Source organism: Pteronotus mesoamericanus, unplaced genomic scaffold (genome assembly GCF_021234165.1).
Source record: "Pteronotus mesoamericanus isolate MK-2021 breed Mesoamerican mustached bat unplaced genomic scaffold, CSHL_Meso_final contig_263, whole genome shotgun sequence".
In the NCBI taxonomy this organism is placed as follows: domain Eukaryota; kingdom Metazoa; phylum Chordata; class Mammalia; order Chiroptera; family Mormoopidae; genus Pteronotus; species Pteronotus mesoamericanus.
This window is the reverse complement of record NW_026555112.1, coordinates 13,395,035-13,416,926: the sequence shown is the minus strand read 5'-3', so window position 1 is coordinate 13,416,926 and position 21,892 is coordinate 13,395,035. Positions and strand designations below refer to the sequence as shown.

The 21,892-nt window shown below is 40.9% G+C and overlaps 1 protein-coding gene across 1 annotated transcript in view; it reads left to right on the top strand.

Annotated features, from left to right (window-relative positions):
- Positions 1-21,892, top strand: part of ANO2 (anoctamin 2) — a 294,279-nt gene that overhangs the window by 128,910 nt on the left and 143,477 nt on the right. Inside the window, exons 10-11 of the mRNA XM_054574699.1 lie at positions 12,368-12,502; positions 17,120-17,280. Of these exons, the coding sequence (XP_054430674.1) occupies positions 12,368-12,502; positions 17,120-17,280 (296 nt within the window). The remainder of the gene's footprint in view (positions 1-12,367; positions 12,503-17,119; positions 17,281-21,892) is intronic.

The following is a 21,892-nucleotide window of genomic DNA, read 5'->3' as shown; positions in this document are numbered from 1 at the left end:
TGAAAACAACTGACGAACAATTCTTTTGTCATATAGAAAAGAAGGTTTATTTTTTTCTGCCACCTGCATGCATTATGGAATAGCAAAGCCAAAACAGTTCTTTAACCTCTTCTTATTCTAATCTCTGGCCTCCTTTCTTTTTGGAAGACTGTGAAGTAGGGAAGCCAGAGTATTATGTGTTGTTGTGGAATTTTAAAAGCACTTTTCCTTTTGCTGTCTCAGTGGATATTTGTAGCTCAGTGGGAGGAAGGTCATTTTCATTTAGCAGTGACACCTACTTGCTGGGGGGACCTTGCAGCAGAACCGTTCTGTGACAGCTGTGCAAGTTGTTTGCTGAACAGGGCACCGGGCCAAGGGGGCACAGGGAGCTGAATTCACCCTGTGCTCTCATCACGTCGTGAACCCTGGCAACTCTTTCTCATCATTCTGAAGGGGGCTTCAGTTTCTCCATATGCTAAAATTAATTGTAGAATACTTATGCTAGAAGGATTATGTATTTTTAAGTCTATATCCTCTTTTTTCTTAACTGGATTGGGAATTAGCACACAATGATGATGATGACGACGACGAATGATAGCTAACATTTCTGGGTTTTTGCTATGTGCCAAGTGCTGTTTCAAGCAATTGACTGTATAGTAACTCCTCCAACTCTTCAAACAATCCTATGATGTATGGGCTTTATTTTTCCCACATTAAGCTCTGGTCTTTACTTGTGGCTCTGCCTGATTGTTGGTGACGGTTTTGGCCAACTCTGGTAATGTCCTTCAGCCTCAGTCCCCTAATCTGTAAAATGAGAGGATTGTAACAGATCAGAAACTTCTGAATCCTCTCATTTTCCTCCTTGGCTTGTATTGCTTAGGAAAGAGGTAACACACTAAAGTGGGTAACTGAGGAGGAAGGGACATCCACAAGGGGTGGGAACGCCCCAGGGATCAACAACAGTGGGAGGTGGTAGCACCTTTAGGCCCAAAGGAGCAAGAGGGTATTGTGATTACAGAACCCAGAGAGGGTGGCGCTGAAGCTACCATGCAGGGGGGCCTCTGGCAGGAGCTGGGGCCCCTGCTGCCAACTGAGGGCTTTGTGGCCAGACAGTTGGGGTAAATCAGTGTCCCATGGCCTTTATTCCACCACCCTTTCATTTCTTGCTGGTGCCTGCCATTGGTCAATCCCGCAAGCAGAGAGCCAAGGGGGCTGGTTGATGCAACCCACTGAGGTCACTGTGCTGGGGCACAGACCGGGTGGAGCCAGGTGGAGAGTGGGTCTTCAGCCCCACCCACGCCACCTTGATGGCAGCATGTGTTAATTCTCTGAACTCCCTTAGGAATTGTGGTTAAGTCAATGCTATATGGAAAATGATGAAGAAACGATTGTAGGTAAAAATATTTTAAGTAAATATTAATGTGTATTCTACTATAAATGAATTACATACAATATTTTATAATATTCTTCATACATGAAGACAAGTTTATCCTTTTCCTTTGTAATGAAGGTGGCACACACTCTTTATATTACTACATTAAATTATCCAAGAAAAAAATGTTCCAACAAATACATTTTTATTTTATGTTTTTTAAAATTTTTGAATCATGTTTATTCTATTACAGTTGCCTCAATTTTTTTCCCCTAAAACCCCCTCCACCCATCCCACCCCAACCCCCACTCCCACAGTCAATTCCCACTCTGTTGTCCATGTCCATGGGTCATTCATGCATGTTCTTTGTATAGTCCTTTCCCCTTCTTTCCACCATTGTCCTCTTTCCCCATCCTCTAAGGTCACTTTCAGTCTGCTCCATGTTTCCATGCCTGTGGTTTATTTTGTTCATTAGTTTATTTTGTTGAATAGATTTCACTTATAGGTGAGATCATATGGTATTTGTCGTTCACCAACTGGCTTTTTTCACTTAGCATAATATTCTCCAATTCCATCCATGTTACTGCAAAAGGTAGGAATTCCATCTCTCTCTCTCTTCCCCTTCCTTTCTTTTTTCTTCCTCCCTTCCTTCCTTCCTTCCTTCCTTCCTTCCTTCCTTCCTTCCTTCCTTTCTTTCTTCCTTTCTTTCTTTCTTTCATTCTTTCTTTCTCTCTCTCTTAAATGCAGATTGATTTTATTTTTTTAAATGTCAAACTTAATTATAAAATATTGAAAAATTTAAAACCATTATAAAGTCTCAGCAATTAAAACAACATGACACCAGCACAGAAATAATCAAGTAGATCAATGAAATATAATGAACATTCTAGAGACAAATGTATATATCTGTCTAATAATGTAATATATGATTAAATTGATTTTCAAATCAATGGGGAAAATAAGGCTTATTCAACAAATAAGGTCCATGGGCCACTATTACTTGAAATAAAACAAATATAGAGCCCTATTTCACACATCATACAAGAAATATTCAGGTAGGTTAAAAATCAATATGTAGAATCTGAGGAGTTTTAGGAGAAAATACAAATTAATATTTTTCTAAATGCCCATCAGTAGATGATTGGATCAAAAAATTATGGTACATATACACAATGGAATACTACGCAGCAGAAAGAAAAAAAGAACTACTAAACTTCGCGACAGCATGGATGTAACTGGAGAGCATTATGCTAAGCGAAATAAGCCAGGGGGCGAAAGACAAATACCATATGATCTCACCTATAAGCGGAACCTAACCAACAATACAAAGATACAAGGAAAATAAGACCAGCAACACTAAAAGGAAAAGAAATCAACAGAGACAAGAGGGAAGGGGAGGGGCGGGGAAAAGGAAGGGAAGGGGAAAGTCAAGGAACATATAGCAAGGACTCATGGACAAAACCAAAGGGGAAGAGCTGATGGAGGGAAGGAGGGAGGGGGCAAGGGAAAGTGGTGGGGGGTAGGCAGAGACAAATGTATTTGAAAAAATAAATAAATTAAAAAAAACAAAAACAAAAAAAACCCTAATATTTTTCTTACCCTGAAGTAAAATATTCAAACCCAGAAGCTATCAAGTAAAATATTGACAATATGACTATATTAAACATTTAAGACTATATAGTAATATACATATAAAAAAGTTAAAGGACAAGTAATAGAATGGGAAAGTATTTGCCACACATCTAGACAAGGGTTAATATGTTTTGTTTTGTTTTGTTATTTTAGGGAAAAGAATTTTACAAACCTTTAATCGATAAATGGATAAAGAATACCAAAAAGTCATTTAAGGTTTTTTTAAAATAATAGAAATGGGCAAGAAATATACAAAAATAGGTTTAGTTTCAACAAATAATAAAAGAACATTAATATAACACATCCTTGTCACAATCAGATTAATAAGTATTAATCTTATTGGTATCAACTATTAATACCAATACCAACTATTTGTGACTGTGAAAGGAATTGGGTATTCATAGACTCTTTTTCTTCGTCTTCTTAAAGCAGTCCCTTTAGCATATCTTGCAATGCTGGTTTGGTGGAGGTGTATTCTTTTAGCCTTCTTTTGTCTGGGGAACTCCTTATTTTGCCTTCCATTTTAATTGAGCGCTTTGCTGGGTAGAGCAGTCTTGGTTGCAGGTCTTTCCTTTTCATTACTTGGAATATTTCTTGCCATTCCCTTCTGGCTTGGAGTGTTTCTGTTGAGAAGTCAGCTGCTAGCCATATCAGGGCTCCCTTATATGTTACTACCTCTTTCTCCCTTACTGCCTTTAGGGTTTTTGTTTGTCTTTGATATTTGCCATTTTAATGATGATGTGTCTTGGAATGGGCCTCATTGGGTTCCTCTTGAATGAGACCCTCTGTGCTTCCTCTGTGCTTCCTGGACTTGTGTGACTTTTTCTCTCCTCCAATTATGGAGGCTTTCCATCATTACTTTTTCAAACAAGTTTTCTATCCCTTCCTCCTCTTCTCCTTCTGGTGCCCCTATTATATGGATATTATTACATTTCAGATTGTCCTGCATTTCCCTAAATGCCTCTTCATTCTTTTTGAGTCTTTTTTCATTCTCTTGCTCTTTCCGGGAGCTTTTTTCTACCTTGTTCTCCAGCTTGCTGATTCGATCCTCTGCTTCATCTAGCCTGCTTTTGATTCCTTCTACTGTGTTCTTCAGTTCAGAAACTGTATTCTTCATTTCCTCTTATCTCTTGTTGATAGTTTCTATGTCCTTTTTCATGTTGATATCATTTGCAGTAAGTTCCTTGTAGTTCCTCTGTAGTTTTTTGTAATCGTCTCTGAGCTCACTGAGCTCATTGAGCTTCCTTAGAACCGTTGTTTGAAACTCAGTATCTGATAGTTTGCTTGCCTCTATTTCATTTAGTTCTCTTTCTGGGAATTCCTTCTTTCCCTTCAAGTGGGGGGTATTTCTTTGTGTTCTCATTATTTGTGAGACTCTTCTTTTTTGCTTCTGCTTCTTAAGTTGATCTGTCTTGATTTCCTGACTTTGTGGTGTGAACTTCTATGGTAGGAGACTGCTGTTTTTACTTTCTGGATCTACCTGTAATGATGTCAGATGTCATCCCGGTCTGACCTTAGGCAGCCTGTTCCAGACTTCCAGGAATCTACTGTGTGTAGCTGTCTCCTTCAGCTGTTAATCTAGTCACTCTGTACTCAGCAGGCCACCTTAGACAGCTCAGCGTGGAGCGGAATCCCTCCTGGGGGCAGGGTTATTGGGTCCTCTCACGCTGCTGCAGTATGGAGGAAGCGTCAGCACTGGGATCCTGCCAACTACTCTCTGTGTTGTCTTCCCAAAGCCTCCATCCCCAGTCTCTCCTTCAGTGTCTCCAGACCATTATCTGCACCCTTTCGCCAGGGATCTACTGGCTGTGGCTGTCACTCTGCACTCAGCAGGCGGCTTACACAGCACAGGGTGGGGTGAAATCCCACATTGGGATGGGGCTATTGGGTCCTCTGATGCCGGTGCCACTCAGGGGGAGGGGTCTCTGCCTGAGGATGATGGCTGTTGTCGCATGGGGGGTGAGTCAGCATGAGGGTGCCACCAGCTATTCTCTCAGTTCTCTCCCCAAAGCCTCCTTCCCCAATTTCTCCTCAGGTGTCTCTAAAAGACTCTGCCCCTGCCTTTGCCGGAGCCTAGGGTAAGTGGCTGCAAATAAAAATTTATCCATTGGCCCTGTTATCTGTCTCTGATAGAGAGCAACCCTGCTGCTTTTCCCAGCTGGTTGTTTTCTGTGTACTTTTTGGGCCCTGGTGCTATGGACTGGAGATCCCCACTTTTGGTTTAGACCCCGCTCTTCTCAGGGGGATCCAACTGGCCCTTTTAATATCCTTCTGGTGCTGCCATCCTTGGGCATCCTGCCCATCTTCTTGAGTCTCTACCACACTCCTTACCAGTTAAATTGTGCTAAAGCCAATTCCTCTGTCTCCGAAGTTACAAGACTCCTCTCTTGCTATTGTTCGGTTGTTTGTTCCAGGTGATTTCTTCACAATTTAGTTGTAATTCCAGGTTGGTCCTGGGAGGAGGCCAGTGTGACTTCCACTCACTCTTCCACCATCTTGATTCTCTCTCAAATACATTTTTAAGTAGCAGAATATGTCATCTTTGATTTAGGAAATTATATATATAAAAATTAGATTAAAATTTATCATCATATTATAGCTTATTATTACATATTATATTATATATTACATATTATATTATACATATATAATATGCTATATATATAATATATAGCATATTAAAACAGAAAAAAACTCTTATGACTTGAAATTTGGCATATTTGCACTTTAAGCGAGAACTTTAGGTGGTTTATTATCTAATATTTATCCTTCATTCCTAAATGACAAGGTAAAAGAGAAAGTTTAAGGCTACGATTGCGAGGGCTTTTCTGCCAAATACACACAGTAGTTGGGGACAATCTTTAACTCCCAATAAAAAGCCAGTTGGATATAATTGGCTATAATAGCTCCCCATCTTTAACATTGGTTTCGGTAGTGACATATCTCTATATGTCATATGATAGTTTTGATCAGTTGTATACATTTTATGGATCGGTGTGAATATCATCGAGTCAAATTTACTGAGTTCTTTCTTGCCGTTTTTATGCTGTACATTAACATGCTATATTTCACCATCAGTGTTCCTTCTGTTTCCATCTTTATTTAAAGATTGGTCATGGGTAAAAATAAACCAAAACAATATTTAAGAATGAAAATGAAAACAATGTAAGATAGCCAAAACCACTCGATGATAAATGATAGGGGGACTAGCCATGAACATGTGTCTCTAATTACTGTCTGCTGTGTACTTGGAAGCTCTCATACTGCTCATTAATAAACAGAAACTGTCTAAATAATCATTTTATGTATTGTGTATTTAACAAATAGACTTTGGAACACATGCCATTACTGCCTTTTCTGAAGTGAATGCACTTCTGGGGGTAATAGGGCTTTGTAAATCACTGAATGGAGAATTTCATTTTAGCTGATCCTTAAGGTTCTTTACAGTTTTTCATTAAAGTAGAAAATAAATCATAGTACTTTGCAAATTTGAAGGCTCACGTCTGCATTATCATCTACCCTGTGACCGAAGAGACACATGTCATGCATAAAGTATAGGCTTGAAATCTGGTAGCCCTAGACTGGAGTCCAGATTCTATCTTGTTAGCTGAGCGACCTTATGCAAGTTAATTTCTCTGAGTTGTGCTCTGCCCCGCCCCCACCCTGCGTAGGAGAGGGTCAGGCCTAGTAACCCCCTTATGCGGTTATTGTGAGGATTTAGTCATCCATTAAACAAATGCGTATTGAGCCACTACTATGTCCCAGGCATATTCTAGGCACTAAGTGGATAGAACAGAAAAAGTGCTCTCCTGAAGCTTACATTCTAGCAGCAGAGATGGACAAACACACCAATATATTTAGAAAACAATGTTAGATAATGGTAAGTGTTAGGAAGAAAAATGAAGCAAGGTGAGAGGTTAGGTGATGCTGGGATGGGGTGATTAAAGATGTTCTTTCTGAGGAGACGATGTGGGAGCAGAGACTGAAAAAGTGAGTGTGAGCTCTGAGCAAGGGGCACTCCAGACAGAAGGCACAGCTGCAAAGGAGGTCCTGAGCTGGGTGCAGATGTGATGCATATGAGGAACACAAGGGGCCAATGAGTTGGAGCAAAGCCAAAATGGGGGGACATCCGGAGATAATGAAATTAGAATTTTGACATGTGCAGGGCTCCAAGGTCGAAACCGTGAATTTCCCAGGGGATGGCCTTTGGGTTAGAAGCTCCGTCCCCTCTTTGGTCATAAAGATGCACGTACTTCATCCTTAGCTGGATACTAGTTTGTAAAGGGAACAGTGCTAGGGACACCCTTGAGATAGGAGAGACCATTCTGACAGGGCGCTTGAGCCTTATATTGACTGAATATTTAACCCATGTTGGCCACATCTCATAGTTTCACTAAGGAAAGGCCTTGGCTGACTTGCCTGGCTTCTTCTGTAGCTGGGAAATTATAGGCTGTCTTTTAGAGAACAACCATTGTGAATTTTAATTAAAGGCTCAACACTTTCTCTTTGGGCACCTGCCCATAATGCTGCTGAGGGCACCTGAATTTTTTTGCCTTTAATCCACCTCCTCCTGAGGGGCCAGGAAAGCCTGACAGCTTTTTGTGAGATCAGAAAGGAAGGCAGTGTGGGCTTGGCAGGAGCTGAGAGCCAAAGTTTCCTTCTCCAGCTGACAGGGCTGGCTCCCCTGGAACATGTCCTCTGGCACATTGGCTCCATACTAATTATCTCCTGCTCAGCTTCTGATCTGATCACTTGGGAATGGTGCAGACATCCTTCGGCCTTCATCACTGCCTTGGGCTGCTTGTCAAAAGCCAACCTTGCATTTCAGGGCTGGCTGCTATGTTCTAAACGCCTTGTCTTCTGTTAGCCTGGCCTTTGTGCTTCATTCAGGTGAAAACTGCCCTTGAGGTCTGGTGACAGACTGCACCTGAAGGATGTGTACGTCTGACATGGATCAAATGCTGTCTGGCTTGAAGGCAAGAGAATGGACAAGGTGATCTCCAGGGACTCTCTTGGCCTACAGATTACAGGACATGTGGTATCTTTTTAAAACCATTTTAAAATCAACACAGTATACACACACACACACACACGTGTGTGTGTGTGTATATATGTATATTATATGTATATATACTATGTATATATGTGTATATACACACACATATACATATATATGTATATAAAAATATGCAGCTTGCTGAATTTTTGGAAAGTGAACACCCCAAAACAACAATAAAAACATTATTAGCACCCAAAGGGTCCCCCAGCTCCCCCTGCCACCTTCTACTTATTTCCTTCCTAAGTAAGGCTAACTACTATCTGGACTTCCAGTACAGTTATTTTGTTTTTGAACTTTATATGAAGAAAATTATACAGTATATACATTCAGTGTCTGGCTTCTTTTGCTCAGCATTATGTTTGTGATATTTGTCCATATTTTTGTATGTTCCTGTAGTTTCTTCATTCTGATTGGGCAAGTATATCACAACATATTTATCCATTCTATTATTTACAGGCATTTGGGTAGTTCCCAGTTTGAGGCTACTATAAATAGTGCTGCTGTGAATATTCTTGTATGTGTCTTTGGGTGCACATATATTCATTCCTGCTGGGAATATACTTATGAGTAGAGTTGTTGGATCATAGGGGAAGCCCATGCTCAGCTGTAGTACATATTGCTAAGCAGTTTTTCCAAAGTGGCTCAATCTGTACACATCCCACCAGCAACATGTAGTCTTCTGGCTTTTCCACATTTGGCCAAAGCTTGGTATTTTTCCTTTTTCCTTTTTCCTTTTTGCCATTCTCACGAACCTGTAGCGGTATTACATCATGATTTCATTTGCATTAATGTGGTGATCTGATGATTAGGGAGGTTGAGTACCTTTTTTTATGTTTATTGGTCACTGGGGTATCTTTTTTTATGAAGAGGCCCTTTGAGTCTTTTGCTCATTTTTCTGTTGGAATATTTGCCTAAGTTTTATCGATTTGTAGAAGTTCTTTATGTATTACGGATATAAATCCATTGTTGGATAATGTATGCAAATATTTTCTCTTATTCTGTTGCTAGTCTTTTCACTCAGTAGTGTCATTTGCTGAACAGAAGTTTTTCATTTTACTCTAGTGGATCACATGGATTTTCAGAATAATATAATCAACAGTAGTTAATTACTTGCTTACTGTGTCCTCATATACCTTGCTCATTTAATTTTCACATTAACATTTTTAAATAAAAATAATGAAGCTGAGAGAAGTTGAGCAATTTTCCCAAGTTAGGAAATAGCAGAGGCCAGATTCATACCCACCTCTTCCCACCCCAGAACCTATGCTCTCTGATCTCTGTTGCAGCGCAAAGGGAACCAATTAATAGCCCCTGGTGACTGTCCAATCCTTGGATGTTTCTTCTTTGGCTTGCAGATTTGTATTTCAGTCAAATTAGTTGCCATCATTAAAAAATTAAAATAAATACTGATTTTTAAGTTTTCTTGGAAAATTGTGCGATCTGGCAATACTTGTCCCATTTCCCCACATGTCAGCCTGGGCTGCTGGAGCAGAGTAGTTACTGCCCCTGAAGATGAACCAGAGCTCTTTAGTTCTCCACTGGGGGAGCTATGGTTTGTCATGCTTGGCCTTCTTCAGTCATTTTGTTTCCCCCCTGGCTCCTGGTTGTACATATTCCCTTTGTTCCTTTGTTTATTGTATCCTTCCTTCTTCATTTCCCCCTCCCATACTTCTCTACCCCTGCCACCCCAGCTGAACCAAAAAGTTTCTCTTTCCATCTTTGGTTTTCAAAAGTGGGATTATGATGTGTTTAGGTATGTGGGTGTTTATTTTTATTTTTTTATTTATTCTGTTTGGAGTTTTCCGGAATTCTTAGATCTGTGTTTTCATAATTTTGATTAATTTTGGAAAATGTTTAGCCATGATCCATTCAAATATTCCTTCACTCCTGTTCATTTTAACTCCTGTTCTTTCTTTCTTTTTTTTTTTTTAAATATTTTATTTATTTACTTTTAGAGAGAGGGGAAGAAAGGGAGAGAGAGATCAATGTGTGACAGATACATCAATCAGTTACCTCTTGCAAGTCCCCAACTGGGGACATGGCCCACAACCCGGGCATGTGCCCTGACTGGGAATCGAACTGGCGACCTTTTGGTTTGCAGGCTGGTGCTCAATCCACTGAGCCACACCAGCCATGGTTGTTTCTCTTAATTCTTCTGGGACTTCAATTATATATATGACAGATATTTTGATATTGTGGTACAGCTGTTGATTGCTAGTTTTTTTTCTTTTTGAACTCTTTTTTCTCTTTGTGTCTTAGTTTGGCTATTCAGATATTATTCAGGTATATTGAATCTTTGGCTGTGTTTAATCTCCTGCTAAGGCACTCTAATAAAGACATTTTCATATCTGATATCATTTGTTGTTTTATTTTCTAGTATTTTAATTTTACACTTTTGCATTTCTGTCTCTCTATGGAAATTCCCAATTTTCTCATACACGTCGTTCAGCTTTTGCATGAAAGTCTTCTTTAATATATTAATTTTAATTATCTTAAAGTCTCTGATAATTTTGGCATCTAGATTAACTTTGGTTTTGTTGATTTCCTTATTTCTTGACAATAAATATAGGTTTATTATTTTTTATGTGTTTTAATATTTTTAATTGAATTCTGGACATTGCACATGAAAGGGCAGTAGAAACTGAGGTAAATGGTGTTTACCCCTGGAAATGTGTTTCTGTCTCTTCTGTCAGGCTGTTAGTGAGGGGAGCAGAGTCAATGCAGTCAGAGGATGAGCTGGGCTTGGATTTTGTCATTGCTATAGTCACCTTCACTGTACTACAGATTTCAAATTCCTTCAGCAGTGGGTTGCTGTCTCCACATGTTTTGGAGAATTTGTTCTTATTGTTTCCTTTCTATCTTTGAGCTCTCAGTAGTCCTTTGCCACAGAGGCCTCTCTCTCCTGCCCCTCCCCCAACAGCAGACTCAGTGCTTAAGGCTTTTTTGATTTGAATGGGAGATGGTCCTGGAAGATGGGTGGGCTTCCATGGCTGTGTGGAACGAAAGGTGATTTCTCCCATTTCCTAACTTGCCTATTGTCCTTCTCTTAAGTACCATGTGGTAGTCATTGGATAGGATCTTATGAATGAATGCAAACTTTTTGTGTGTCTGGAGCTCGCAGTTATTCTAACCTGTCATGCTAACCTACACTCAGCCTTCCAGAAATTTAAAAAAAAAAATTTCTCCGTTTCTTCTTACTCACTCTTATGGTGACTACTTTTCCTCCATGTTCTGCCAGATGTGAGACTGTTGGTGTGTGTGTTCAACCATCTTTCCTTGGAGGGGCTTTTCTCTCTCACTTTAAAATTTAGTTCATTTGGTTCTCTTGCAACTTCCACTCTCTGATGGGTTTATGAAAAGTTTTGATTTCATAGATTATCCAAATTTCTCTTGTTATTAGCGTAGAAGCTATGTTTTCTTGCAGTTGTCTATATCCTAACTGGAAGCAGCACCTCTGGTAGTAGAAAAAGAATTTGTTTACTGTTCGCCTCACTCTTAGTGCCTCATCCAAGAGTGGGCTGAGTTCCCCTTTCCCTCCTGGACTTTATGTCAGAGGATCTTGTGAATTAAAAACACACTGCTCCTCTGCGGATTATATTTTTCTCATCAGGTGTCCATAACTAATATTTATTTAAGGGAAAACCCCTTTTTAGAGGTTTAATGTGATAACTTACTAACTTTATGAGCTGGGGATAAAAAAGATATGACTTAGTAAATTTTCTTTTTAAAATTAATCATTTTTAAGAAAATTATGAGTCATTAACAAAGTAGAGAGTTAAAAATAGAGAAAGATACAAAAAAAACAAAGAAATAAAAACCACCCATAATTCCATTAACTAAAAAACCATTACTACTATTTTATCAAATTTATTCTAGTCAGTTTTCTTTGGGTATGTTTATGTTAGTTTATCTACAAATGTATACATGCTCAAGTATATGATTTTGTGTTTTGTTTAAATAAGCTAGCTTCAAAAGGTGTCCTTTTTCTGTGGGTTAAGTAGTATGGCACTCAGGAAATGATGATGTGTTATCCTTGTTTGGTGAAGATGCCAAAATTTATGGAATATTTTTCGTTTGCTGTCAGGGCTGGATTCCTTCTGGTAGCTATTTCACATGAGCAGCCGGGACAGGTGTGTATATGTTATTCCAATGGAATGTAATTCATTTCAGAAAAGACCAGTTGTTGATTCCTTGTGCTGAGGTCCCCCTTTCCTCATGTAACTTCCATTCCTTTTTATTTACGCTGGCTCATTGTCAAGTTCAGAACCAGCAGAAATGAGAAAAGTATATAATGCTCTTAATATGTGTTCTACTTTCTTTTCCAGAAAGTATTTTGGAGAAAAAATTGGACTGTATTTTGCTTGGCTGGGATTATATACATCATTCCTCATCCCATCTTCTGTAATTGGAGTGGTTGTGTTTCTTTATGGATGTGCAACCATTGAAGAAGATATTCCCAGGTAAGACAATTCGAAAGAAAAAGGCTCATTCCCATGTTAGTAGTTTGAAGTTTCATCTTAGTTGCAAGTACATTTCACACATCTCCTTCCAAAGTCCTCACCTCTATCTTTCTTCCCCTACCACACATGTAACTTGTCTGCAGAGACAGACATGGGAGCTAAAGATTCTGGAAATTACTTTATAGCCATGCTGGGCATGGCCCACTTTCTTTCCTAGTCAAGCTCTTCTCCAGGGCCAGGGTCTGATGTGGGCAGGAGAGTAATGCCTGATGAAAAAATTGTGCCTGAGAAATGCTTTTTGCCCCTTAACCTCATGAATTCCCCTCCGCCCCCGATTTTCCACAAAATCCATAACAGGAAGGATTGAATGGTATTGGGTACAGGTCACATGTCTCTAGGTCAAACACTGTTGGGATAAAATGCCATGAGGCTATTTGTAGAAGCAGGCAGCTTTGGAGCTGAGGAAGGCTCAGCCTCTGGCTCAGGAGTCAGAATCTACAGGAGGTGACAGTTTCCATGGTGGGGCTCTTGGAGAGCCAAGACACGGAACAAAGTCTGGTTCTTGCAGGGAAGACAGAGCCTGCAAAGAAAGTAAGCACTAAAAAAATAGTTGCTTACTTTCTTTGTCCTCTAGCACTAGGGAAGAATTAATACTTACCAAATACCTTGTGTCTGGTGTGATGCTAGGTGGTTTTATGTACTAATTTCTTTGGTGCTGTAGAGATCAACATTATAAACTATGTAAGTGAGTTATTATTTTCATCTAACAGAGATGGGGAAATAGATGATAAGTGAGGTCACATAATTTGTCCAACTTCAACAGCTCATAATTGTCAGGGTTGAGATTTGACCTCTGATGCCTCTTGCAGCTCCAGAGTCTTTGCTTTTCCCCATAGGCTGTGAAGTCTTGCAGAGGGCTCATGTGCTCCTCGGCAGTCCAGTAGCTTCAACTGGCCTGGTCTGATGCATTCTCAGATGGCTCCCGTGTTTTCTTTGCCCAGTTGTGATCTCTAGAGAACTGGACCTCAGGTTGATCAAAACTGGACATCTCCATACTGTGCTTAAAGAACCAATGCCAGTATAGTGGGTGGGGCATCAGTGTGCTGGTTGTGTGTCATCTGTTGTGAAACAGCTATGTGGCCAGAAGCAGTTGGTCAAAATTATTTTGGGCTGCTATTCTGTTAGGAACAATGAACCCCCTCTTGCCCTTCCTCCACTTTCCCAATTTTTTAACTCCTACCAAACATATACATGCTGCAAACACATGTAGCCATGCACACGCACACACTCATATATGTGCAGAAGTGTAGGGATGTGAAATGTATTATCATTGCAGATGTATTATAGTGCCTGTCAGAGTGTGGGATGTTTTTTTTTAACAGAGGAAATTTTTTTTTAATTTCTGGAAGGCTGAGTGTAGATTAGCATGACAGTTACATGAGGAACTATGGGTAGCAACCCATTCATGAGTTACAGAATCAATTTAACCATTATATTTTATTGTATTTTCTCCATTATTATTTATTCCACTTATACATGCCCCTGCAATCACCACACTGTTGTCCATGTCCTTGAGTCCTTTTTCCTTTTTGCTTGATCCCTCCTAACCTGACCCAGAGCTGTCAGCCTGCTCTCTATCTATGAGTCTGTCTCTATTTTGCTTGTTCAGTAAATAAACTAGACTACGACAGGAGAGAATAGAGTGAAATGTAATATTAGTATTAATCACAAGAAGGAAGTGTAAATATTGTTGCATAAGATTTTATTCAGATATACGACTATGTTTATGGCAAGATGCAAAGATAGGACTGAGGGGTGCAATGTATCCTTCACCCAATTTCCCCGAATGGTTGTGTCTTATATAACTACAGTACAATATCAAAACCAGAAAATTTACATTACGTGGAACTCTAAATGGTACCTTTTATTGCCAATAACTTTGATATGTGAGATACAAGTATCATTTGTAAGTAATAATTCCATATGTGCATGATACATCTATAGAACTTTCTTTCCTCTGCTTACCAACGGATTGGTTCCATTTGTTAGGCATTTGCTTACATGGGTAGGAAAGACTGGAGCATTTAAAAAAAACTGATTAATCTAAACCATATTGAAAAAAATTGGTTACTTTAGGTCTGCACCTTAGTAACAGATGTTCTGTCTGAGTTTCCTGAATAATTGCCTACTTACACCTTCGCTCTTTCTCCTAGCAGAGTGCTGTACCACCTAACTTGTGAGCAGTGAGTTCCTCATTAAGAACACCACTCACTCTGGGCTTTTATCAACCTATGCTTTCTAGAGAAAATGACAAATTGAAAAAATACACTATTAGATTTAGAGCCACAGTTACTTCTAACTAGAAAGCTGTGGATTATGCAGTTAGTGAATAATCTAGATGTGATTTCAGTTCTAGGTAAGCTGCCTTCACCTTTCAGCTTGTCTAGAGGCAGCCTCTCTCAGACAATACAAAGTCATTTTAATATCATCCTGAGGCAGAATTTCTTCAGAATTGTGTTCCAATTGCTTAACTGAGAAAATAAAACCAAAGCCCAAACCAAAACAACCCAACTCAGTGCATACTAAGCATTCTGACTTCCAATTTAAGTGATTGGAGAGTATCCATGCTACAGCGCTGCCGTTTTGTACAAATGATTGATACTTGACTGTACTCTAATTTTAAAACAGTCATTTACATAGTAGTTAAGTTTCAAAGTGCTCTGCACTAAGTTGGTTGCTAATACTTTTTTGTTTCTGACCATTTAGCACTGACTAGATTTGATTAGGAATAAGCTGACTAGGATTATCCCTCCCCCAAGTCTATGTGTAAAAAATACCCTGAACAACAAAGACCGTGACACACAAGCTTGAAGGTCAGCCCTGAGGACTCAGATATTCTCACATACGGCTTAAAAGCACAGCGCTTTTCTAGAACTTAAACAGACCAACAATTTTCTGTGTGAATTTGTTTTCCAAGAGGGTGCTCTCCTCTCCAAATGTAGCAACTGCTTCTCAACTATGTAAGGAACACTTATCTGACCCAGAAGACTTAAAATAAACCTCACTCTCCAGTGAACAATAAGAACGTGCCCAGGTGAAGCTAGCACGGCCGAACCGATTAATAAGATATTACTATTTAATATTGTCGACGTGAATGAGTCACTGTTATTGACACTTGCCAATGGAGACCTTAGCAGCGAGTCAGTGGGGGAACTAGGATTTATCCTCAGAGACCTGGAGTTTCCATTCTCTCACACAGAAGGCCTTTCCCTGCTGTGGCCTTAATAGCTCATTAAAAACAAGCCCGAAAGCTGGGGCTTGACAGGCAGTGACAGCCTTCAGTAAAACCTTTCAGCTTCTTAATGAAGGAAAACTAGATCCAGGCATCCCTTGGACTACTGGGTTAAATCTCAGCCCTTGTTTAGCACACAGGGTACCAGCTTACTGACCCTGGCCATGGCCTCCCACTTGCCAGCCATGCTCTATAGCACCCTCTGCTGCCTCTTTTCAGAGAAAACTCAGCTGCGGTTTTCAAAGGGGGATCCCCTGAACTCCATCCCTGTCTCCAGCTGCTCTGCAAGAAGAACTAATGCTTCATTTTCATGAAAATTCAACTTCTCCACCCCTTTCCCCAAAGCCATGAGCTTAACTGTCTACCCATTCCCCAGGAGGAATATTACACCAGGGTGACAAGTTCATGTTTTTCCTCATCAATATATGGTGTGGATAGATATTGGGAGGCCAGTTAGGGCTGGTAGTTCCTTGGTTCTTATTTACAAGCACTCATATGAGTCTGAGTGTATTGGCTCCAGCGAATCACCTAATGAATGAAAGGAATTTCAAGTATGTTCATCAGTCCATTAAATAGAAATGTAATGAGAATTGGTTAGAATATAGGTGATGGTTATTTGACTCATGCTTCTGTCCCAAAGACCATGGAATCTAGACTTTGGAAGAATTTACCTTATTTTTTTTTTCATTTTCCCTAATCCCATTTTATGGTCAGGATAATTCTTATTAGGTGGAGGTTATTAATCCCTATTCTACAAATGGTCTTGCAGATGATGCACTTAGAAGAGGTCTTCCCATCCATATCTGACTTCATTCTCCTTCACATGGCTTCTTCTTCCAGCAATAAGAGCTTGTGTTTGTTTCTCCTAGTGATCAGTCTCACACATTTGTGAGATAGACCAGAGGTTTAAGAAAACAGGCTATGCTTGGAGGGTGATGAAATCTAACTTCAGGCGGGTGATTTATCCCCAGTTGTTGGTGCTTCCCACCAACCTCATCCACTCCTCACATTTTGGAGGAGATTTATAAGGCATCATTCAGTATACAACATCTTTGACACATGGTCACTAGCTCTCTGTTGAGATGCTTCTAGTTACAGGGGGCTCCATACCTCAAAGGGTGTCCCATTTTTTTTTTGGACAAAAGACAAGAATAACACTCTCAAGGTAAAAAAAAAAATCCAATCCCACCTTCTTTAATGCACCTCATGTATGGAGATGATAAGCTCAGCCATGGATTCAGAAGTGGCAGATGTTTTGGGGCTGATTTGTTTGGGGTGGGTCGTACAAGAGCTTTACCTAACCCAGTAGCCTCTGTCTACTGCAGCAAAGAGATGTGTGACCAACAGAATGCCTTCACCATGTGTCCTCTGTGTGACAAGTCCTGTGATTACTGGAACCTCAGCTCAGCCTGTGGTACGGCGCGGGCTAGCCACCTGTTTGACAACCCTGCCACTGTCTTCTTCTCCATCTTCATGGCTCTGTGGGGTAAGTGGTTTTCATGAGGCTTGGTTATAGGAATGGTACCTTGAAAAGGGCATAGTGTCTGTACTCCAGTAGCTCTATTCTTCAGTTTACTTCCTTTAACATTTAGGCCTTGTATCTTGAGAAGTATTTTAGGGACAGTAGATTTATCTCCTTTACTCATATATTCAAATAGACCTAGGAATATTCTCATTTTTTTGAATATATATATATATATATATATGTATCCATATATATATATACATACACACACATATATATACACATAATATATAGTAATGTTAACCTTGTATTAGTCTCATTGTATGATTTATTCAGAATTCGAACCAATGCATATTTTGAAAACCCCCAGTCCACCTCTGAGGCACAGCCAGGAAATCTACTAAGACATGTAAAGTCATAGATGTCAACCAAAATAACACTCAGAGGGCTGGGACCATGGCCATGGTCGCAGAGGTAACTGGTGGTAAAGGTGGGACTAAACCTGGTCTCCTGACTCCAGGTTCAGTATAATTTCTAGAATATCAATGGTGTAGGCTGTAGAGATTTTACTTAGAGCAGAGTAGCATTTTCAGTATTTTCAACAAAGGGATTTGTGAAGGAAAGAACAAATAGTTCCTTCACTGTCCTTTTCCTCACTTTCATTCCCCACCCTCCACCCCAGAGTATCAGGATAATAGACTTTTTCTGAGCCGTAGCCATCTGGACACACACACACACACACACACACACACACACACACACACACTTCTATTTTCACAAACTGAGATAAACCTGGAATAATAACCTTGTCATCACTGAACATTTCCAAAAAGACACACCCATGTATATTTAAAAAAGGGACAAACTCAATATGTTTCAGCCCATCTTGAATAGCCACCTGCTTTTTACTCATCATGGATGTGCAAGCCCTTAGCTTTCCCTTTGGATCACAGACCAGCAGGGACATGATACTGCTGCACAGCCTGCTTGATTTATCATTGACTCCATGAGGCCTGGAGGACGTGCCAGGAGGGGGCCGTGAGTCACATCCCTGAAAGTGTGAGGAGGAGAGAGGAAGAGGTCTGTGCTCAACAGTGCTGGGAGAACCGAACACACTGTCCTCCATCCCCTGTAGGGACTTCTACCTGGGTGGAGAGAGAATCAGGCTGGAAAGATGCCTATATTCCTAGGCCACCAAGGACAATTTCCAAGGGCACTATATTCTCAGGGAGAACAGCTGCTGTCCAGGGCACAGAGACAGTGGTCATCTCAAAAGAGTGGGGACAAGAAGTGGGAGGAAATGGCATTTGTGACCATATAGCTCTGGAAATGTTCACAGGAAGGGTCAGTAGGACAAACTGAAGTTGAAGTTTGTTACCTGGGAAGTCATAGGCAGCTTTGACTTCTCATCAAGCAAGGGCATCTTGTAATTACTCTAAAATTTACTTGAACTGATTTGGAACTCAGAATATGCTTTCATTTTCTGATATTTTGGGACCCTAATGCCATTAACTTGTCTTACTGATATTACAGTGACCAAATAGCTGAAGTTTAATAACACTGGGTCCGTGATCCCTTAAGAATTTTGATGAGCTGCATAATTCCTGGTTACAGAGAAACTTGGTTTTCAATTTTACTTGCCTATTTTCAAGCCTCAACAGCTTCCTCTTCTTTCTCAATAGCTATAGTGAATAGATACCTCCCACCCCTTCTGAGATCCTCAATAATTTACTACCCCAACCCCTGGCTCCTCTCTCTCTCATGCAGCAGTGTAGGGAAAACAAAAAGGGTGAGATTGTGTCAGAGCTTCCTGGCAAAAGTTAGGGTTTGGTGGTGTTTTTTCTTTTTTAACAGCCGTGCTGTGTTTTATGTGATTGTATATTTGGTTGCAACAGCCAAGAGCCCCTGGGCATGATTGCCTACATATTACAATTAAAAATAATAGTAATGCCTCTCATTACCATGATTATTATGATCAGTGTTGCTTTGCTGGGTGGGCCTGGGCCAGGGCCCATGCCTGCCAGGAATAAGGCTGGGAAGAAGTGGTTCTCCACAGAGAGAGACTCAGCCTATTGTGGGGTGGGAGTGGTGGTTGCCAAGATGGGGGTGGGGGTGCATGGAGGGTTCTAGTCAGGAAGACCTGGGTCTGTTGGAGTCTTCAGGCCCAACTCCTCTGCTGTTATGGCCTCAAACTCAAGGGAACTTTGGAAAAAGAGTGAAGCTCTACTGAAAAGAAAAGTAAAGGGACAGGATTTCTAAACTCTTTTTTGACTTAGGGGACTACCTGATGAATGTCTCAATCCCGCCCCTTCCAGCTATGGATCCCATAGCAAGCCAATGTGAACTCAGCACTTTGCCATCGAAGTCAGTACTCTTAACTCAGGTGTCATGTAACCTGGGGCACAGTACTTAACCTTTTGAGCACTCATCTCAGGTGGGTGAAATGGGTGAAGTAATAACCATCCCATAGTGTTCTGTGGCAAGTGAATGAGATGTGTGTGCAAAGCACTTGGCACAGTACCTGGCACACAATACGTGCCAGGAACTGTGAGCAGCTCTTCACCATTATTAGGGCCCTCCCTTGTCCTCATAGCTCCTCTTTCAATGAATTTTTTGCCTGTCTTGTCCATTCCCACAGTCTGACTTCTGTCCTTCATAGACATTGCCGTCAGAAGCCCCCTGAGCCTTGCTGTGTGCAGAGCCTTCCCAGGCACTGAAAAGAGCATAGGAGGAGGCGGGATTTTCACGCACCCCCCCTCCCCGCCCCACATTGCATCCCCTGGGGCAGTGCTAGTCTTGGGAGGTCAGGATACACTTACATGAAAGCCTCAAATCCTAGGAGAAAACATACAGATTAGTTCACTGTCATGTTGCACCAAGTAAAACAAATGAAGCTTTAAGTAATTGCATATTTAACCAATCTGTGGTGTTTGTTATATTCAGCACTGTGTTGTGCCCAAGGTAAACAGAGGCAGCTAGGAGTCAAGAAAGAGTTTACAGATCTGTTACTACACTACAGGCCTGAATGGCCGCCAGCAGTCCAGTGCCTGTGCAATGAAGGGCACTCTGGCTCCTATTGGATGTGGTGTAGAGGTGTAGGGGTGGCATCAGGGAGGGCCATATCCCTTTCCCTTTCTCAGGCAGCAGACCCTGAGAAAGAGAGGGTGCCCTTGAGCCTGATCTTATGGAAGAAGTAGGACCTGAGCTGGTCAGGAAAGGGTGAGGGTAGGCATTGCCAGGTAGCATAGGAGAGGGGGACAATTTGCACAAGTTGAGAATGAAGAGGACAGAGGGAGAGAGCATCAGCAGCAATGCAGCTGTAAGGTGTATGCTGATAAATGGCGGGAATAGATGTGGACAGGTGGGTCTGGCCAGATGTACGGGGTCCTAATATCCGGAGATAACAGGCCATAAGAAACCATTGAAAGTTTCAGTGAGGGGTGGGGTGAGGGGATGTTGGCATCCTTCCTTTCCCCACCCCTTCTTCGCTGCCTGAACGCTATTGTTCTTCAAGACTCAGCTCAGATGCCCTCTCTGACAGCTAGCACTCCCTGTCCTGCATGTACACAGCCTTTTATCTGTGTCCTTCTTAAAACCTGGTCACTCTGTGCCTTGTATTGCAGTTATTTACAATCTCTCCCCATAGACTATAAACAACTTGAGAGCAGAATCCACATCAGAGTCCTCTCATCTCCTTCCTGATGCCTAGAACAGTGTTTTGTATATTGCAGAGACCTTAGTGAGGCCTAGGGCATTCAAGTTTGTTCAAATAACAAGAGATTTATTGTAAGAAGGCAAGACGCAAGCTCATGGGTGCAGGAAATAGAGCCAGGTTTCTGGGGAACTGGAGCTGGAGTTGCTATCAGAAACCACAGCCCTTTCTCCTTTCAGGTTCTGCTTGATTCCTGCTTTCTTTGTTTCTCTTTGTGTCTCTTGGTTTCAGTTTTCAAAAGAGAGAATCTGGTCCCTTGGCAGGCTCTAGATCAGATGTTTAATCTTTGTATTATAAACCATGGCTGTAGAATAGAGGGTGTTGGTATTTTTGGAGCATGTTGGGCTGGCCCTTCAAGAGGCTGTGGTTAGAGGAGGCAAACTGACCAATGTGTAGACATGGTAGGCATTCAACAAATAGTGGCTAAGAAATGGACAAATGAATAAATATCACTTAAGATAGATTAGTCTGTCAGCTGCATGCAAGATGGGTTGGAAGGCTGTGATTCTGGAGTCAGGTAGAACTATTAGGAGACTGTTACATAACCTCAGAATGTGATTATTAGGGCTCAGAACAGAAATGGTGCTGGGGACAGAAAAGCAAATAGGAGGGAAAAAAGAGCGTGCTGAGGGAGGTGCAGGAAGAAAGACTATGCATACACACAATGGGGTTGGTCCAAAAAAGATTACGAACTCTTTCATTCTTCTGCCATCCTTCCTCATTTCTTGAGATCAATGTTTACCCTATTCTCATAACCTAGACATGGGGAAAGGTGTGTGTGTGTTCCTTTAAGTATTATCTACTCAGCTCCTAACAATATGGAATATTTAGAGCATTTCTAGACAAAAGTCTAGGAGGAAAAGAATAAGTGCTTTAAAGAGAGCTCCTGAATTTGAATTCTATAAGTTTATTCTCTACTAC